The following is a 17,395-nucleotide window of genomic DNA, read 5'->3' as shown; positions in this document are numbered from 1 at the left end:
TCCTTTGGCATCACTGGTGCTGTGGATGTGGCGGTAGCGGCCACTGAGATGTAACGGACACGTTTAACAGGCACATGTGGTCCTCAGGGGGAGGTTGGAGGGCCAAATGCTGCCTTCTGATCATAAGTTTTTCCTTTGCTTGTTACTTCCAGTTCTAATCACTGGTTAGGTTTACGTACCAAAGACAAAATAAATGTAAACTTCATTTATCTCAAGGATGGGAAACTCTTCGGGAACGGCTTGTTTGGGGTCAGGCGCTGAGGCTACGTTCACACGTACACGGGTATTTTTGAAAACTGAGATTTTCCATTTTCATTTTTTAAAAGAAGTTTCGAAAAAATATCTCCGTCCACATGTAAACGCCAAAATCAAACGCTGTCAAGGACATGCCAAATCCTAACCGTGTAGAAGTCCAATCAGAAGTCCAGACGCCTGGGAGGGAACGCGCAAACAGGTACAAGTTTTTGTTGTTCTGCAAAGGCAGCGAATTTTGTGGAGCTTCTCAAGTGTCTTCATCATTTCAGACGTTAAGAACTAAAGACAGTATTTTAGTGGCTCTGTTAGCCTGAACACTTTACGTTAGTCTGAGTAATAATCATAACTCACAGACTCACAACTTAGGAACAGACAAAGTACGTACACATACATACATTTAATGTAAATCGCCAGGGTCGGGTTAGACCTCTGAGGGTTATGGAAAGATGATGGTGTGGGTGAGTATATGCCTATTAACAACAGTAACCTTGACGACATGGGAGTGACTGTTGCATCATAACCCATCATGATGCCAAAGGACACCTTAATGCATAAATTAGCCACACCAGAGGTTTGACAGAGCAGGGCTGAGCGACTCCCCGGGGATCACAATAGGCTGGCATGTCCTTGCCTCGAGGTATGTGGAGTACGTGGGTCAATCAAAAGATCTCAATATTTAAAGTCCTGCACGTGACTGTAAAGTAAGAACTTTAGTTTCTCAGTAGTAGATATTCTGAGTTTGTCCACAGAGTCGACACTAACTGTGGTTTTCTGCAACAACAATAACAAAACTCAAGGTCGTTTGGGAGAAGGATGATGAAGATGGAGCTAGTGAACAAGGGGAAAAGGAGACGGCCCACGGGAGGTGTGTGGCGAGAGAGGACATGCAGGTGTTTGACCCGACAGAGAAAGAGTCAGAGGACAGGACGTGATGGAAACAGATGGTCTGTGATGTCCTCGTGGTTGTTCTGGGTCATCAGCGAGTCTCTGGTAGTGAACTCTGTCTAAAAGTTTGTGTCCTCATTTAACATTAAGCTGATGTTTGGATGCTGGAAGCTGATCTGACAGCTCTGGTACACTCAGTGCGTGTGCACAGTATTTGAGTGGGCGGCTGAATTTTATGAATGCGCTCATGAATTTATGGATGTGCATCAGTGATTCGTGCAGCAGAAAAAAGTTTCAACACCACAAGTTAAGACAGGACGTGTGCGTGTATTCGCCCGGGTCGCCATCACAACACAGGACGTACGACAAGTGGAGAGAAGAGTTTGACCGAGGAGGTCTAGAAGACAGGAAACTGATTTTGCTTCTCATCACATTTCTCTTTTTCACTTAACTGAATAATTTGCACCCATAATTACTCATCCCATCAGATTAGTCCCTTTGAATTACTGCTTCATTCCCTCAGACATTTTAATTCATTCTCTGAAGCATTCATTCATTCAGCACTCTCATTATGGAGCCTTTGATGAGCGAAACACATCTATGTGAATCTTCATGTTTGAAACACATCTCTGTGGTATTTTTGCCGTTGTGTGATGAAGGTCTTTGTGTCCTCCGGAGGACAAAAGGCTGAGGACAGATGGAGCCATGTGAAAGGAAAAAAATGGAGACAAATTCCTCAGAATAAATTAAACACTGACCACACAAACTGTTTGAAAACACAAATTCCTAAATTATAATGACTTATCCAAAGTGTTCCTCCACACAGAACCTGGACTCCAGTGGATTTTTCAGTGTTTATTCCCACTATTGTTGTTTTTAAAGTATCCTAACAGGGAAAAGTCATTACATGTTGCAGAGGTACCACTTTGCATCAACTCAGGTCTAAGGCTACGCTCCCACTGCAGGCGAAAGCGCATCAAATCAGATTTTTCTGACCCTGTGCGACCATCTATCCGATCATGGTGTGACAGTGTGAACGGCACAAATCCGATATTTTCCAATCCGATCTGGGTCACTCTCGTATGTGGTCCTGAATCCGACACATATCAGATGTTTTAGAAAGCTGCTGTTTGATGGTCAGGTCGCATTAAATGCGTCTTTTACGTCACTGACACAAGACAGACGCCGATTATCAGCGCCAGAGAAGACATCGCGAACGCTTCCTGGCCATCCCGTGAAACTGTTGGGAAGACAACGTGAACATTTTATTTGTTCTGTATAATCTGCAGGTTCTGACAGAAATCTGCAGCTATCCTTTGAAGCAGCGCTGCTCTAAAACAGCAATAAGGATCATTATTAGGTTATTTACATTATTATGTAAATAACAAAATAACTTAAAGCAAAAATTGGGAAATGTAAAGTCCGAAGTCTTTATATTAAGGCCCATCAGTCAAACAATATAGTTTGCTCTGGGTCTAAACAGAGCGCGTTGTGTGTGACGTCTTCTTTTGCGCATGCGGCCGCTTTGAGCGTTCACACTAGAGCGCGTTTGCTGTCGCATTTTATTTGTAGTGTGAACGAGCAGACAAAAAAAATGGGATTTGATCAAAAAATCTGAATTGAGCATCAAGACCTGCAGAGTGAACGTAGCCTAAGTCATCATCAGCGACCTAATCCTAACTCAAACCCATTCATGCACACTCATCGTGTGCAGGGATGTCAATTAATTCTGGTGTTTCTTTGAACTGTTCTTTTGCACAGTGGAAGGATGGTACACCATACATCTTTAATAAGTTTAAAAAACACGAGTTGGGTCCCCAATTTATTTGGGATTTTCCCTGATCCACACAGGTATGCATACAGGCTAAAACATACTCAGACACCCAGAAATATTTGGGTAAATGTCCCTTAGCAAGTTGCACCTCAGTCGGATGCTTTCGGTATCCATCACTTCTGGCGTAATCCTGCACTCTTCTTGGCAGAATTGAGTTAACTTACACTGGGTGGTTTCCTGGCAGAGACACATCCAGATAACTTTTACTTACGGTTGTTTGAACCTTGGAATATGCAAACCTTCCAAACTTGTGTAAATGTAAAGTTCTCCTTCTGCAAGCTTCACTGAGTTCCTGAGTCTTGGTCAGTCCAACGAGTGCTGTCAAACAAATCCTTTCTACAGTGCAAAGAGAGACTACCAGCTGCAGCCGGTCCTGATCACTGTGCAAAGGATTTAGGCCTTGGCCTCGTTGGGTTAAAGACATTGCAGAACCTTCAGCACCAGTTATTAAAATATTAAAGCGGGCGTTTGTATGTATATATGTGAGTCTGTGTGGATTAGAGGAAACCCCAAATACACTTGTCCACATTTATAACAGAACTCAGGGAGGCATGACTTTAAAGCTAGCACTACTTTCTGCCATAGCACAACCTTTACTGCACACTGAGCTGAATTCTTGTTACCTCCAGGTTCTGCAGGTGTCCTTCCTGCGGGTCACACAGCAGCGAGGAGATCCGGTGGTTCTGCCTCATGCAGCGGGTGCTGCTGTCCTTCAGCAACGGGAAGATCTGCCGGATCACCGTCATGCGCCCCAGTGCACTGTGGGTAAGCTCCAGGATCTCCGTGTCGCTGATTTCCTGTGGCGATGAGACGGCGGGACAAAGCGAAGGAGACGTTATTGACCTCGCTCGGTCTGTTTGTCTGCATATTAACTGCTGGAGGTTGAGTGTTTGTCTCCCGAGAGGCCGGACGAGGGTTTGGTGAGAGGCAGATGCTGATTGTCTCGAGTGTTTGTTTTTGAACCCTGCGCCCGATGAACAAAAGTATGTTTATTTCATCTGCCGTGTTAATTAACTGCAGAGAATGTGACGTTTCACGAAGAAAACCAAATGTCAGTGTCAAGCCAAACGGGAAGGACGGTGCACGCCAGCCATTTAAAAGCTTCTTTTGTGCCTAATTGCTTTGATGAGAAGAAAGCCAATTATTTTCTGTGAGGTGTAATTACAGATAGCCTTGGCCGAACTCTAAAAGCATAATTAAAAATATCTATGAAGAATATTAGCTTTATTATGTTTTATAACACCAAACATAATTACAGTCTACATCTTAAGTAAAAGCGAACGCAGCGAGGACTTGCTGCAGTTTATCTATTAGAAAAGTCCACTTTCTTCTATTTCTGTATGTACGTCGCCTTCATCCAATTAAAAGTGAACCTGTAAACAAAAGTCACGCAGACTTGTTGCTCATTTATTGCACGGGTTTGAAAACATGTCATTCTGTCAGGCCAAAGGGTTTAAAGTCAAAACAAGCTGGATTCCAGGTAATTGCAGCGATGGCATTAAGTTCAGTTTGCTGGCTGAAGCATAGCTCCTCTCCCTCCTGCTGAACACACAAAGACGTACGCGAGCCTCTGTGCTGTCTCCGTACACGGCGTTTCAAAGGTAGACAAAGCCTGAAAGCTGCTTAAACCTGCTTTCTTTCTAGTGGCCACTAGGGGGCGATTACTCCTGCTCCAAAAAACGTGAGCTGTGTGACCTATGACCTCGGTTTGGTATTCTTGGGCAAAATGAAAATCATGCTGGCATTTACAGCAAACTGGACATGTTTGTGCTCTGGACTGTGGAGATGCTCACAACTGATTAAAACTGTGGAGTTTACCGAAGTACTTTTTATGGCCTAAAGAACAACAAATTTAAAAAGGCAACATTATTACTGAGCTCCTGACACTGCTAATAAAAATCATTATTCCACGAATGTTATTTATTAACGTGCATCCTGAAGTGGAATCAGACTAGTTGAGCCAGGCGTTACAGCCGCCCTCTCTTCGTTCCTGTTTACATCCCAGTCTGGAATAATGTTCCTGAGTAGGTGTGAAGCTTCAGACGATCAGGTTCATTCACTTTGTTTACTTTCATCTCTTTTCTGTACATTTTTGTGCTGGTCTGCAAAAAGCGCTCTCAGTGAAGTCGGCAGGATGATGCTGGACGCGACGATATCGAAATTTCCCCTCAGTCTGTTTGAGCTAAATGTGATGAATAAAGTCAGATATTTGGGTCACATCATCAGGAATGATCCGCCTGATGATGACCAAGTGCGGCCCCAACAAACCAACAGTGTGCAAACTGTTGGTTTGTTGGGCAGCTTGTTTGGGGTGTGTGGAGGTGACACAAAAGTGCAGACGAAACGTTTGCGACTCGTAAAGTTCTCATGTTCCGTGCAGAACACATGAAAACTGATTTTACGGTCGGCTCTGTGGCAGATACTGAAGCAGAGACTAAGTGGAAGCTGTACAGACGCTGGTATCTGCAGCAGAGTACGAGCTCGGCTATGATGGAACCAAAAACTTTTAGGCCAAAATGAGCTCCGTTCAGATTTGACTGGTCGGTGACATCAGTGTTCATTTAGAACAGGGGTGGGGGAGTCCAGGCCCCGAGGGCTGGGGTCCTGAGCAATGTTCCCTCTAATGTTTCACGTGTCTGAGCGAACGCACAAACTCCCTGAGCGTCCCTTGGACCACTGTGAGCAGCAGCAGACGTGTGCACTGTGGTCACGCCAGCATCGAATCCATCCAAGTTACATGTTTATTAAAGTAATCAAATTACAGCATTTATGTTAGACTACTTTTAATTAACTGCTTCAGCCCACTTAAAATGAAAATTTAAAACAATCTTGTTCATGACCTGCAGCATGTTAACACTATTGGAAGGAAAAATAACTTCAACTCCAATTTTGAAAACACAACTTTCTATTTTTTTTTATTTTCTTTTATATAAAGCTGTGACTGTATTGTGAGTCTGTGGTCTGGGAGAGAGTCTGTAACTCTGTCTGCAAATACAGTAAATAATGACCAATGTTGGGCAGTTAATTATATAGTTACTTCTTCAAAAAAGTAACTGATTTATGCAAACAACAACATTTTTTGCAGCTGTTTACCTAAAAATGCAGCCAAGGCGTTTTTTAAACAAACATTTCAAACTATTTACAGAACAATCAGCTGTTCTGCATCAAATCTGATGCCACACAAATTATTTGTGCCGCTCCAAAAATAATTTCTGTCCACTATGAGATGAAGGAGAACAGCAGCCTGATACCTGCAGGCCTGACAGCAGCAGATGTGTCACTGCTGTAACACCTGTAACACTCAGCAGTCGCCTCATTGTTCTGACACACACAACAAAACTATTGACTACACTACACACTAACTACACACTAACTACACACTAACTACACACTAACTACACACTAACTACACAAGAATTGTTTAGTTAGGTTCAGAGGGTTGGGAAGCTCATCTTGTAACCGTAAGGTCGCCGGTTCGATCCCCCAGCTCTATCTGTCCTGGTCGTTGTGTCCTTGGGCAAGACACGCCTACTGGTGTTGCCAGAGGGGCCGATGGTGCGATGTGGCAGCCTCGCTTCTGTCAGTCTGTCCCAGGGCAGCTGTGGCTACACCTGTAGCCTCCACCAGTGTGTGAACGTGAGAGTGAATGAATAGTGGAATTGTAAAGCGCTTTGAGGGCTATATAAATGCAATCCATCATTATTATTATTAATTCTTTGGCCTATTTTGATATATAATTTTAAAACATGGCTTTTAGCTGCGACCGGGTGCTTCGTGCCACGCTTTGATGCTTGATTGATCTCTGAGTGACTGCAGGGACTCAAAGAAATCCAATTCAGACCATTTGGTTGCACTTGGCACCTCTGAGGCGAGGCGCCGATGGATGCAATATTACAGGGCATGGTAATGACCTGCATTCAGGCACAAGCAGATTTAATGGGAGGGGGGTGCTGATTCTGACAGCGACTGGGAGGGAAGCTGGTGATCACGGAAAGAATCAGATAAGAGGTTTGGAGAGCAGTTATTTGGTGAAAAACACAGTGTGATGTAGCTTTCAGGAACAGGTAATGGTGCTGTGAAGAAAGATGGGATCCTGACCGAGAGCACAGGGCGCACAGCTTACTGCAGCTTATTCAGAAGCAATGAGGCTGTCGGTTAACACTTCAGATGATAGAAAACACGCCATGGCGAGCTGTTTATCATAGCCCGCCGTGAGACTGGTATTATACAACTGCTGTTAGGCGTTATTAAGCAACACAAGTTTCTACCATGAGTGCAGCTCATTACACAGCAGAAAACAAAATTGTCACACTGATGAAAAATGTGAGGGCTCTGCAGTGTGGGGATGAGCTGTGTGTGAGCAGTGCAGACATCAGCAGGTTCACGGAGAGAGCTGCTCTCATACATCCTTACATGATTACTGTGGGATATTAGCATGCTAACACGTCAGCGCCGTTTATTCAGACGGTGCCGGCTCATAAGCTTCCTCAAGGTGCTGCATGATATGAGGTTCAACATCAGAGTCGTGCAGGACAGCTTTGACCTGATGATGCACTGCAGAGAATCAACAATATTATTATGATTCATCCTCAGGAAACCATGAAGTTCATGGTAATCAGCTGATCACCAGCAGGGTCCATCCTGTGGGGAGCACGCATGACCTCACGGACGCCAAAACAGTCGGCATGTCAGAGCACTCGGGTCTTAAACCACACAGTCCAAGAGTACCTGCGCTTATGAGGAAGTGAAAATAAATAAGACTGCAGTTCCTCAAATGCCCACTTGGGGCTGACTCCAGTGTTAAAACATGTTTACAGCCTGAGACAAAAGACTTTTAGTCTTAATGGATAGTTCAGTCAGGGTCCGGGTTTTTTGACCCAACATTTTGAGTTTTATGCATTTTTCGTATTATAATGGTCTTGTTTGTATAGTTTACACTTCAGTTAGTCCTGTTGATAGTGAGTTCTGTTTCCCTGTTTAGTTCTCGTCTGCCCAGTTTCATCCCGGGTCTGTGTTGGTTATGGCGTCGTGTCTTTAGTGTTGCGAGTCTGTCAAGTCCCCTGAGTTTAAGTCTCCCTCGTCTTTAGGTTAGTGTTTACTTTTGTATCCCTTCCCCTTTGCGTTTGTACCTTTTCATCAGCCTCTAATAAACAGCTCACTTTCTTAAAATATAGTTTTGTTTCCAGGTGTCTGCATTTGGGTCCTCTTCCTCTCACCACACGGTGAGCGAGGGCACCGTGTGATTACCTGGTGTTTTCATAATGTTCAGAACATTGAGTGTAGAAAGCTGTGACTTTTCACCCTAATTTACTTTGTAGTTTGCACTTTAGTTGCTCAGGTGTAAGGCCGTGTCCAAAGTTCTTCACATGTAGCCGAGGCTAGCATCCGACGCCGGCCCCCTGATGGGCATTAATGGTGTAGTTGTGTAAAAGTTGCAAAAACAAGCACCTGAGACAAACCAGCAAAGACAAGTCGCTAATACAAGCAAAAACACACCTGGGACAATGAGCTGTTATTAGCTGGTGCTAGTTATAGCTAAGGCAACAGATATTAATCTTCTGTAAACCGGCTGATTCTCTGTTGATTCTCTGAAGTGAACTGTAGTTATAAAAGCTGTCAAAACTCTGCTGCTGGAGACTTTTAAACGTGTCAGATTGGACTAATTAAACGAATAAAACTGAGAAAATGAAATATATTTTTTAAAATTCCAATAATGAAATCTCTGTGCTCTTCGTGCTTTGACTTTGATTATTGAGGGATGAGCCCGGTGTAATAACAGACACTCAAAACTCATGGCACGCTTCAACACGAGAACTTGGAACCAGTGTCTTACCTTCAGTTTATTTGGGTAAATGCAGAGAGAATTTTGATTAAAATCACACTAAAATAAGACATTATGGAGTGTTTTTTGCAGAACTTGGGGACTAATTGGGTGCAACTTTATTAAATGTCTTGATTGTAATAAATGAGCTGAAATTAACTCACAGTTTGGAGTTCATTTGTTATGAGCATGATTAGTCTTCAGTTTGCTTTTTACCTACTAATCCACTGCTGGAAGACTTTCCCTGCTCTCATTACCTGCACTCCATCGGCCTTGGCTTCCCTTCTGTGTGTTGATGGACGGAGATAAGAGGAGGAAGAAAAGGAAAACCGTGAGAAAGAAACGGGTCTCTGATGGATTTAGCCGTCGATGCAGATGGATTGTTTAACAGTCACACCTGCAGCAGCTGTAATGTAACCTGGGGTTGCTTCATGTTCACAAAGAGTCTGATTTGCATTTCAAAGAGAAGAACGGGTGTCATTTACAGTTAGAGTCCATTTTCATCTCATCTGCACCAACTGTTTTCCATCGTGCACTGCAGGTAATTAGATTTTGTTCAACATGAACTCTTTTTTTAACACAAATGACTGTTCGGACTTACAAAGACTAGAAAAGCACCAGTGAGGAGGTGGCGAGAGCTCCTTTTGTCAGTTTGTTCTACTCTATGGTGTCAATGAGGGGTGAAAGGTCTCTGAAAGTTCCTCTGTCCTGGGGAAGTGAAGAGCTGGAGTCGGTACGCTGTTACAACAACAAATGTTGTATGTAACAGCATAATGACTTCAGTCCTTCAGTCCTGCAGTCAGCTGACACTGAAGAAGTCACCTGGATGAGTGACGAAACGTTTCTGCTGAAAACATCCAGATGAACAGAATCAAGTTTTGGGGACCTTCTACAGTTTCTTCTGAGGTATGGCAACAGCACGAAGCAGCACAACATTACACCGGATTATCTTTAAACAGCTCATTGTTGCCATTGTGTTTGGGAATATTGGGATCAGTACTCCAACATGAATTTTCCTTGCTAAACCAGCCTAGCGTTTACCATCAACATAGTCTGAGAGTGCAGTGGTCGGTACCCATGCAAGGAAGGAACTGTGGTGAACCAGCCTTCGAGCATCTGTGGGATGTGCCAGACACACAAGTCTGATCCATGGAGGACCCGACGCACAATGTACAGGACTTAAAGGACCTTCAGCGTCTAATGAAGCTGCTTTGGCATCAACACAATATCAGGCAGATCGCTTATGATATAAAATAATATTTTAAATTCACCAATAGGCTGATTTTTTGCCATATATTAGCTTCCTCTTGGTAAAGTTTGAGGAGTGGTGGGTGGTCTGGACCGGACGTAGGTATAGAGTAGATTAACTGGGGATCCTGTGCAAACACAAACCTGTGAGATTTCCTAACCTTTCCTCATCTTGTATCTTGTGTCTGTCAGTATCAGCTGACCAAAACAAGTAGAAAGCATTGATTGGCTCAACTTGGAGCAGTTTTTTCCCTTTATTGCCAACACAAGTCATCCAGTAGCTTACAAACCAATCTGGAGCTCATTGTTAGATACCACAGAGCCTAATTACAGCCTGTACTTTCAGCCTGTTAGTTTAGAATTTCTAATCAATTCTACTCGTAGGATTGATCGTAGGAGACTAACAGCTACACCATACAGGTTGATACCGACTCATGTTCAGTATTTCTCCACCTGATTAGTCAGTGCTGCTGCTGCCCTGCTGTTTCCACCCGTCCACCACCCGTCATCCATCTGTGTTTTCCAGGGAGATCTTTACTCACTGCTCTCAATGTAAAATAGTAGCCAGGAGTGATGAGCTGCAAATGTTTTCTGTCAGCAGATTAGTTTATATCTGTTTTCTTCGACTAATGACTGAAAAAGCACGGGACTCTTCTTTCAGCTTCTTCTGACACATGTGAGGATTTTTATTTAGCTGATCACAGACGCTTTGTGCAGAGTTATTAATGTTCGTCGGATCAAACTCGACCGTCCGACCGCTTGGCTTCACTGCTGTGCCTCTCACTGCCAGCCCTCCCTCACTGCCGCTCTTTCCCCCTCTGGTTAATTGTTGTCCTCATCGCTCTTCACCTCTTTCTCTCATTACCGTTACACTGCCTCCCTCTACAGCTCTGTTCTCGATTCTCTCCTCCCTTCTGCTCTCTCAAAGTCTCTGTCCCTCTCCAGGTCTTTTTAATTGGCATCAGTGGTGTTGTCTGGCTGTTTGTGTTGCCAGCAGACAGAGGGTGAAAAGGCCATTCTCCTTCTGTTGACAGCATGCCTCGCTTTGTACTTTAGTGCCACCCAGCACTACGCTAACTGTGTGGTTATTTGAGCAGGGATTTCTGGCAAAGATTGCAGTAACTGGGGAAAAAAAGTGAAATTTATAGCTGAACCCTGCAGATGCAGAAGCCTTTACGGGCTGGAAACAACCTAAAGTGCTATAAAACAAACTTTTCATGGAGCCGTTTTCTGCACCAGCAGATTTTCTTGCTTTGCTCAAAATGCACAAACAGACTTTTGATAATTCACCCATCCAATCAGTGACATCAAACAGATTGTTATTGGTTGTGTTTGCGGAACCGTTCATTGTAATGCAGGTCTCTCAGTCGTGCACCCATGCATGGAAAAGCTAGATCTGGGCACGGTGATGTCACCCACAGGTTTGCAGACCGTGGTCGCTGTTTCGAATCCTTCAATTTGGTATTTTGGATCTGAGTTTGTTGAAGCCAGAAGACACTGCATCTTTGAGGGGGTGGAGTGCGAAGTTATCAGCTCATTAGTTCTAAAATATAAATAAGATAGTAGGCACAGACTTTTGGATGGTCTCTTAGTGCAATTAAAGATTCAGTGATTCATTTATGTGTCACATTAATGCTATAAAAACATTTCAAAGGGGACCAACAACACCTCCTTCATGAATCACCACCTTATGGTGGTGGAGGGGTTTGTGTGTACCAGTGACAGCAGGGGCTATGTTGTTGGAGGCCTTTGCCCCTAATAGGGTCTCCCCAGGCAAACTGATTTAAGTGCCCCCCATGAAAGAAAGTCAAAGAAAAATCAAAGGACCAGCTCATGCTGTCCAGGTCAGGATTACCAGGCCTACACTGTGGAGCCCAGCCTCAGGGAGCCCACCTCCAGGCCGGTCTTCGTCTATGAAGTGCAGCCCTTAGAGCTGGCGTGGCCGTCTGTATCCTTAGCACCAGCAGGAGGCGCTATCAGGGTCAGGTGCAAAGTGTGTTGGGCAGAAGTGTCACGGTTCTGGGTCAGTTTGACCCAGTATTTTCAGTTCTCACGTCTTGGTTTGATTTTGTATTTTTGGGTATTTTCTTGATCTATGGTATGATGATGATGATGATGGTTATTATTTAGTAGGTTTTAGTTCATTCTGGTTTCGTTCTGCCCGTGTAAAGTCTGTGTTTCTTTGTCTACGTCTTTGTGAATTGTTTCCTGTTTTATTGTGAAAGGTTGTGCCTCATGTCAGTGTGTCTAGCTTTGCTTTTGCTTTTTTTGCTTTTTGTCCCAGCAATAAAGCTGCGCTTTAAGTTTGACTTCCGTGTTGAGTCCTGCATTTTGGGCCCACCACTCCTGCCTGCCTGCCACACAGCCAACCCTGACAAGAAGCTTAGCTTATACTCAGTTGCTGACACAGACATGGAGAGCTGGAGGTCCGACAGCAGTGGTGTCCAAACCCAGGCCTCGAGGGCCGGTGTCCTGCAGGTTTTAGATGTGTCCATCACAGCTGATTTAAATGGCTAAATGACCTCCTCAACAAGTTTTCCAGAGGCCTGGTAAGGAACTAATCATTTGATTCAGGTGTGCTGACCCAGCGTGATCTAAAACCTCCAGGACACCGGCCCTCGAGGCCTGGAGTTGGCCAAGCCTATTCTACAGCCATCAGGGTTATCCTTGGTTATGGTTGTACCCCTTGAAGTTTACTGCAGCATCACTGGGAGACAAGTGAAGACTGGCAGACAATTTCAGAAGATGGATGGATCGATGGATGGATGGGTGGATGGCACCACAGAGGTCCGGTTCAGGGACTGCAATGACCTGAGGAGTCTAGCAGACAGCTAATGGCTCTTAATGGATAACTTTAAGCCTTAGAACATTTTAAACAGAAGCGTTATAAAAACACTCCTGTACAGTTTTTATAAAGGGGGAGATTAGCTATAGAGACCAGCTGTAAACAGTCTGTGGAGACTGATTCACTTACACTTGGTTTGCACTTTGTATTTTCAGCCCTGCGTTTGCCATCGATGAGATAATCAGGGGAAAAGTCTGCCAGCATCTGAATGGAGATTTCTGGAAACTCTTTAATCTAAATGTAAAATCTGACCAGAAGTATTATGATAATAATTTTAATTTAAACTGGCGGCTTAAAGGATGAATTTATAACTGAAAAACCTAGTCTGAGGCCTTTTAATAGTTAATAATTAATAATCCATTTCAAACGAACTGTAACCTTCATGTCGCTGCGTTTAAAATCACTCTGGAGTTTTTGTTCACCTGTTGTTGTGGTGTGTTTTTGTGGGTCTGCGTTACACAATGAAGGTGAAAGTCTTTTCCGTGTACCTGAACACTACGCGGGGAGGTGCTGACAGCAGACAGGAAGAAGGGAAGAGGAAGGAAATGGAAATTAGCTCGTCGGCAGTGTCTACCTGCTGGCAGGACATCTGACATCTCACTGCGCCGCCACCAGGACTTGAAACTACCTCTGTTACCTGCCTGAGCTCGGTGACACACTACACACAGAGGCTGCTAAAACTTTAGAGCAAAGTGGGGAACAAGGACAGAACAGTATTTATGAAGCAGGTTGGAGGCTGGAGAGCCGATTTCACATGATGTTTGTGTGGAGGAATTAGGGGGAGGAGGCACCATGGTAACAAGGAAGCTGGTGCTTCTCTTATCTATGGAAAAGGTCCATCTTTACCTGTAAGGTTCACACCAACACGCTTCATGTGGTTTGCATTCATGAAAAAGTAAGAAAATGCTCTGGATGTCATCGCTTCATCAGGTAGAGCCCACCACCATGAAGCCCACTGTGATACAGCCACAGAAGACTGGGGTGCAAACTCCAGGTCGGGAATGAGTTGCTGCTCCAAGTGCAGGAGTTCAAATACTTCAGGATCTTGTTCACAAGTGAGGGGAGAGCGGAGCGAGCGACTGATAGATGGATAGATATGTGAATGTCAGATGTGACGAAGAGAGAGACGTGATAGTGAAGCTTGCTGGTCAATCTGCGGTCCTACCCCCACCTATGGTCATGAAGGCAGATAGAGGTGGATGGAAATAAATATCCTCAGAAGCGCAACTGGACTCCTAGACTGCTGCCCGGTTAAGAGATGAAACTGGAAACCCACAAAACTCCTATACCACATAAGTGAAGGACCAAATCCCCACCAGTAAAGTGTACATTTTAGGACATCCTCAGGTCTCAGGAAAAAAGTCGTCAGGTCTCTGAGACCCGACGACTTTTTTCCTGAGACCACTTCCCAGTTTTACTTCTGAAACGGTGCCTCTCTAAGGCTCGCTCCTTTTATATCCAATCACTAACCTGCTGCCAATGAACCTGATTGGCTGCATATGTTCCTCCAGCTGTTTCTTTTTAGGATCACTTACCTTTCCTGCCTTTTGTTGCCTACCACGATCTCTCCAGCAGTGAAAATAACATGAATAATTTAAAAAATGTAAAATTTAATTTGGATAATTAGGAATTCCAGAAATCACACATGCAGTAGACTGAGTTTCCCCACTTCCTTTCATAGGAAGTTTAAATCCCACATTACTGAAGATAACTGGAATATTTTGAGGAATATTTCTATGTAAACATCATAATTTGCTGTTAATCTAATTAAAAGCATATTGGAAGGAGAAGAGGAGGTGGCAAAGTGGAGAAAATGAGCAATAAAAAATTGTGAATGATTTAAATGATTTCCTTTGATGGGTACAGGATATTATACATACACAGTGTGGAAGGACGAGACGCACGGGCGTGTTTATCAAAGGAAACGTGTGATCACAAGTCTAATGTGCCAAAAAGCCCAAACACGCTGCAGGATCTGAACATTGTTTCGATCTTCTGGTTAATTAAAAATGCAGTAATTAGCTGAATGATGACTTTGAAATAAAGGAGATAATTTGAAGTGAATGAGGAGGCTGTTACCAAGCTGGGAGCTGAAAAATGGGGGGAAAGGGAATCTGGCATTGAAAGTAAAGCTCTGAGGTTTTTGTATTCAGCCTTCAGCAGACGACACCAACAGCCATCTCTGATTTATGCTGTTAACACTTGTCAGCTCAGTTAATTGGCTGGGTCGCTGCTTTAAGATTGATACTGGGAGAGCAGAGTGAGCAATTAAAAAGGAAAGATAATTTAAAACTATAAAAAAATAAACCTGTAACCAGTTGGCAAGAGCGGGCAGGTCGGGAGAAGTCGCGGCTCTGGAGATGTCGGTATTTTGTGACTGAACACAATCCCAGCTGCGGTGGAGGGTGCTGTCATTTTCTCTTTTCACCTCCAATCATTTCAATTTTACTTCCAGCATGGAAAGTTGCCCACGCTCGCCGATCCCCATCAGAGGGGAGAAAAAAAGCCAGCCGCTGGAGAGAGGCGGCAACAAACCCACTCAGCTTGTGTTTGGATCACACATATAAATGGTTTCCATCAGAACAAGCACACAGGACGGGGCTCTTTAACTTATCTGCCTTTTTGTTCTCTGTGCAGCCCGTCCCACTGTTCTGGTCCAAAATCAGCCGTAATGAAAGCAACATCATCAAAACTCAAAGCCGACATGGCGAGAAAACTTTTCCAGAGGAAACCAAGCTTGGTAGTTCGGTAGTTTTTGGCGCGCTGTGATGTAAATGATGCTTTAAAGGAGCTCATTTGTGTTCTTTTCAGAACAACATTTAAATCGAGCTGAGATTTTATCCAAACCGATGCAGACGTGTCGGGAGAAACGGTTAAAGCAACGAGCTAAAGAGGTTAGCACAGACGTCGCTATTGCCCCAGTTAGACCAGAACAGCACAAAGCATAAAAGATGGCTGCAGGAGGCCGTAAGTCTTTGTCAAAGGAGTCCAACATGAGTGGAAGAGTCAGCGAAGCTCACTTCTGTCCGATGACAGTGATACTGAGGTGGGGCGTGGCTGTTTTATCTAACGTTGTTGGAATGAAACTGAATAAACTCTCATATCATGGGGAAATGTATTCAAACTGGTTATCAGAGGGAAAGTTTGATATTTAAGGGCCTCACAGCTAACACTAACTGGTTTAACCAGCTGTTGTGTAGCCGGCTCTGGTCAGCTGTCTGGAGACGGGAGGGTCACATGTCTAATCTGCTGGCAGTAAGTAATCCTGACAATATCGGGAATGAATGAGTGTGTTCATGTGTTACAGTCAGCTTCAAACTAGCTGCCAAAACAGCATAAATAAGTATTTGAAAAGCTAAGAACAAAATTCTAAAACTGAAAAAACCCAAAACAAATGTAATCGATAAAAATAAAAAAATATTGAGGGATGCTTGAAAAAAGGCTAATTGATTGACAGCTGGCAGCTTGTTTCTATTCTTGGACTCTACTAGAGTAGCTTTGCATGATTCCCTGCTTCAGTCTCATTGGTTCTGCCCTGTTTCACAGCACAGGAAGTCGGGAACGATGGACTTCCTGCTATCAGAAGTTCACTGATGGAGAAAGTTTGTGTCACGTGCTCTGAATGTCTCGTGTGACTTACCTCGTTGACGAACACCCAGTGACTGTCTTTGGAGGCCAGATTTGTTTCCACTGCCTGCAGACACACAGAGACACAGAGACGAGGGGTTAATAACAAGGACCGCCCAAAGCCGATTTAATCACACGCCGCTTCTCAGAGGCTGACGCAGCATTTTATCACACTTCAGGTTCAGCAGCCAGATCTTGCAGTGTGGCCTCCGAGGAGCAGCTGCTGTACCGACACCACAGCTGCCTCGTCTGCCTTTGTTCTCGCCCGTGTCATTGCGGTGTGCACGTTTGAAAAGTTCAAGTCGGCCTCCTCCCCTTCGTCTTCCTCCTCCGCTGTCACGGCTCGTCCTGCCAAAATGTCGAGCAACAGAGGCTTTTGAGAAAGCGAGTGGTTTGCACTTAGCAAAGCCCCCGGAGCTCGGCCGGTCCTCTGCCACCATGTGATAATCCTAATAACACGCAGCATCCTACAGATGACAGCCAGCCTCGCAGCTGACAGCACAAAGTGGAGCAGAGCTCAGTCCTGCAGATCAGCCTGGACCAGCTGGAACACGTGCACAGAGGCAGCTGCTAGTAATGCAAACGCCCCCAAAACATGACAGAACTGTGGAGTTATCTCAAATAATGACGCGATATCATGAAGAAGAAGTAAAATCACTGTAAAACACCCAAAATGCTCATTGCTTCATGATTCAGTTTTAAAAATAAACCTTTATTCTCCCTGAGTGACGCTTAATTCTGACATTTACACTTGGCTCCACCCGAGATGGTTGAACAGCAAACCCTGTATTGTCTCAGAGGTGAAAGGTTGATGGAGGCAGGGATGTATCTGAGTGCGTGCCCACACGGCGCCGCACGCCAGCATATGGTCTGACTGCAG

The 17,395-nt window shown here is 44.3% G+C and overlaps 1 protein-coding gene across 2 annotated transcripts in view; it reads right to left on the bottom strand.

Annotated features, from left to right (window-relative positions):
* The window catches only part of grid1b (glutamate receptor, ionotropic, delta 1b), a 627,414-nt gene that overhangs the window by 115,657 nt on the left and 494,362 nt on the right, over nt 1-17,395 (bottom strand). For both annotated transcript variants that reach the window (XM_085467070.1, XM_085467071.1), the window contains exons 5-6: nt 16,529-16,582; nt 3,598-3,771 (exon numbers count right to left, since the gene is read on the bottom strand). In XM_085467070.1, the coding sequence (XP_085323196.1) occupies nt 3,598-3,771; nt 16,529-16,582 (228 nt within the window). The remainder of the gene's footprint in view (nt 1-3,597; nt 3,772-16,528; nt 16,583-17,395) is intronic.

The sequence above is a fragment of the Copadichromis virginalis genome, linkage group LG8 (genome assembly GCF_057382275.1).
Source record: "Copadichromis virginalis isolate Kocher_CV1m ecotype Utaka linkage group LG8, C_Virginalis_male_GT1.1, whole genome shotgun sequence".
In the NCBI taxonomy this organism is placed as follows: domain Eukaryota; kingdom Metazoa; phylum Chordata; class Actinopteri; order Cichliformes; family Cichlidae; genus Copadichromis; species Copadichromis virginalis.
The sequence above is the reverse complement of the archived record's forward strand: the minus strand, read 5'-3'. Positions and strand labels throughout refer to the sequence as shown.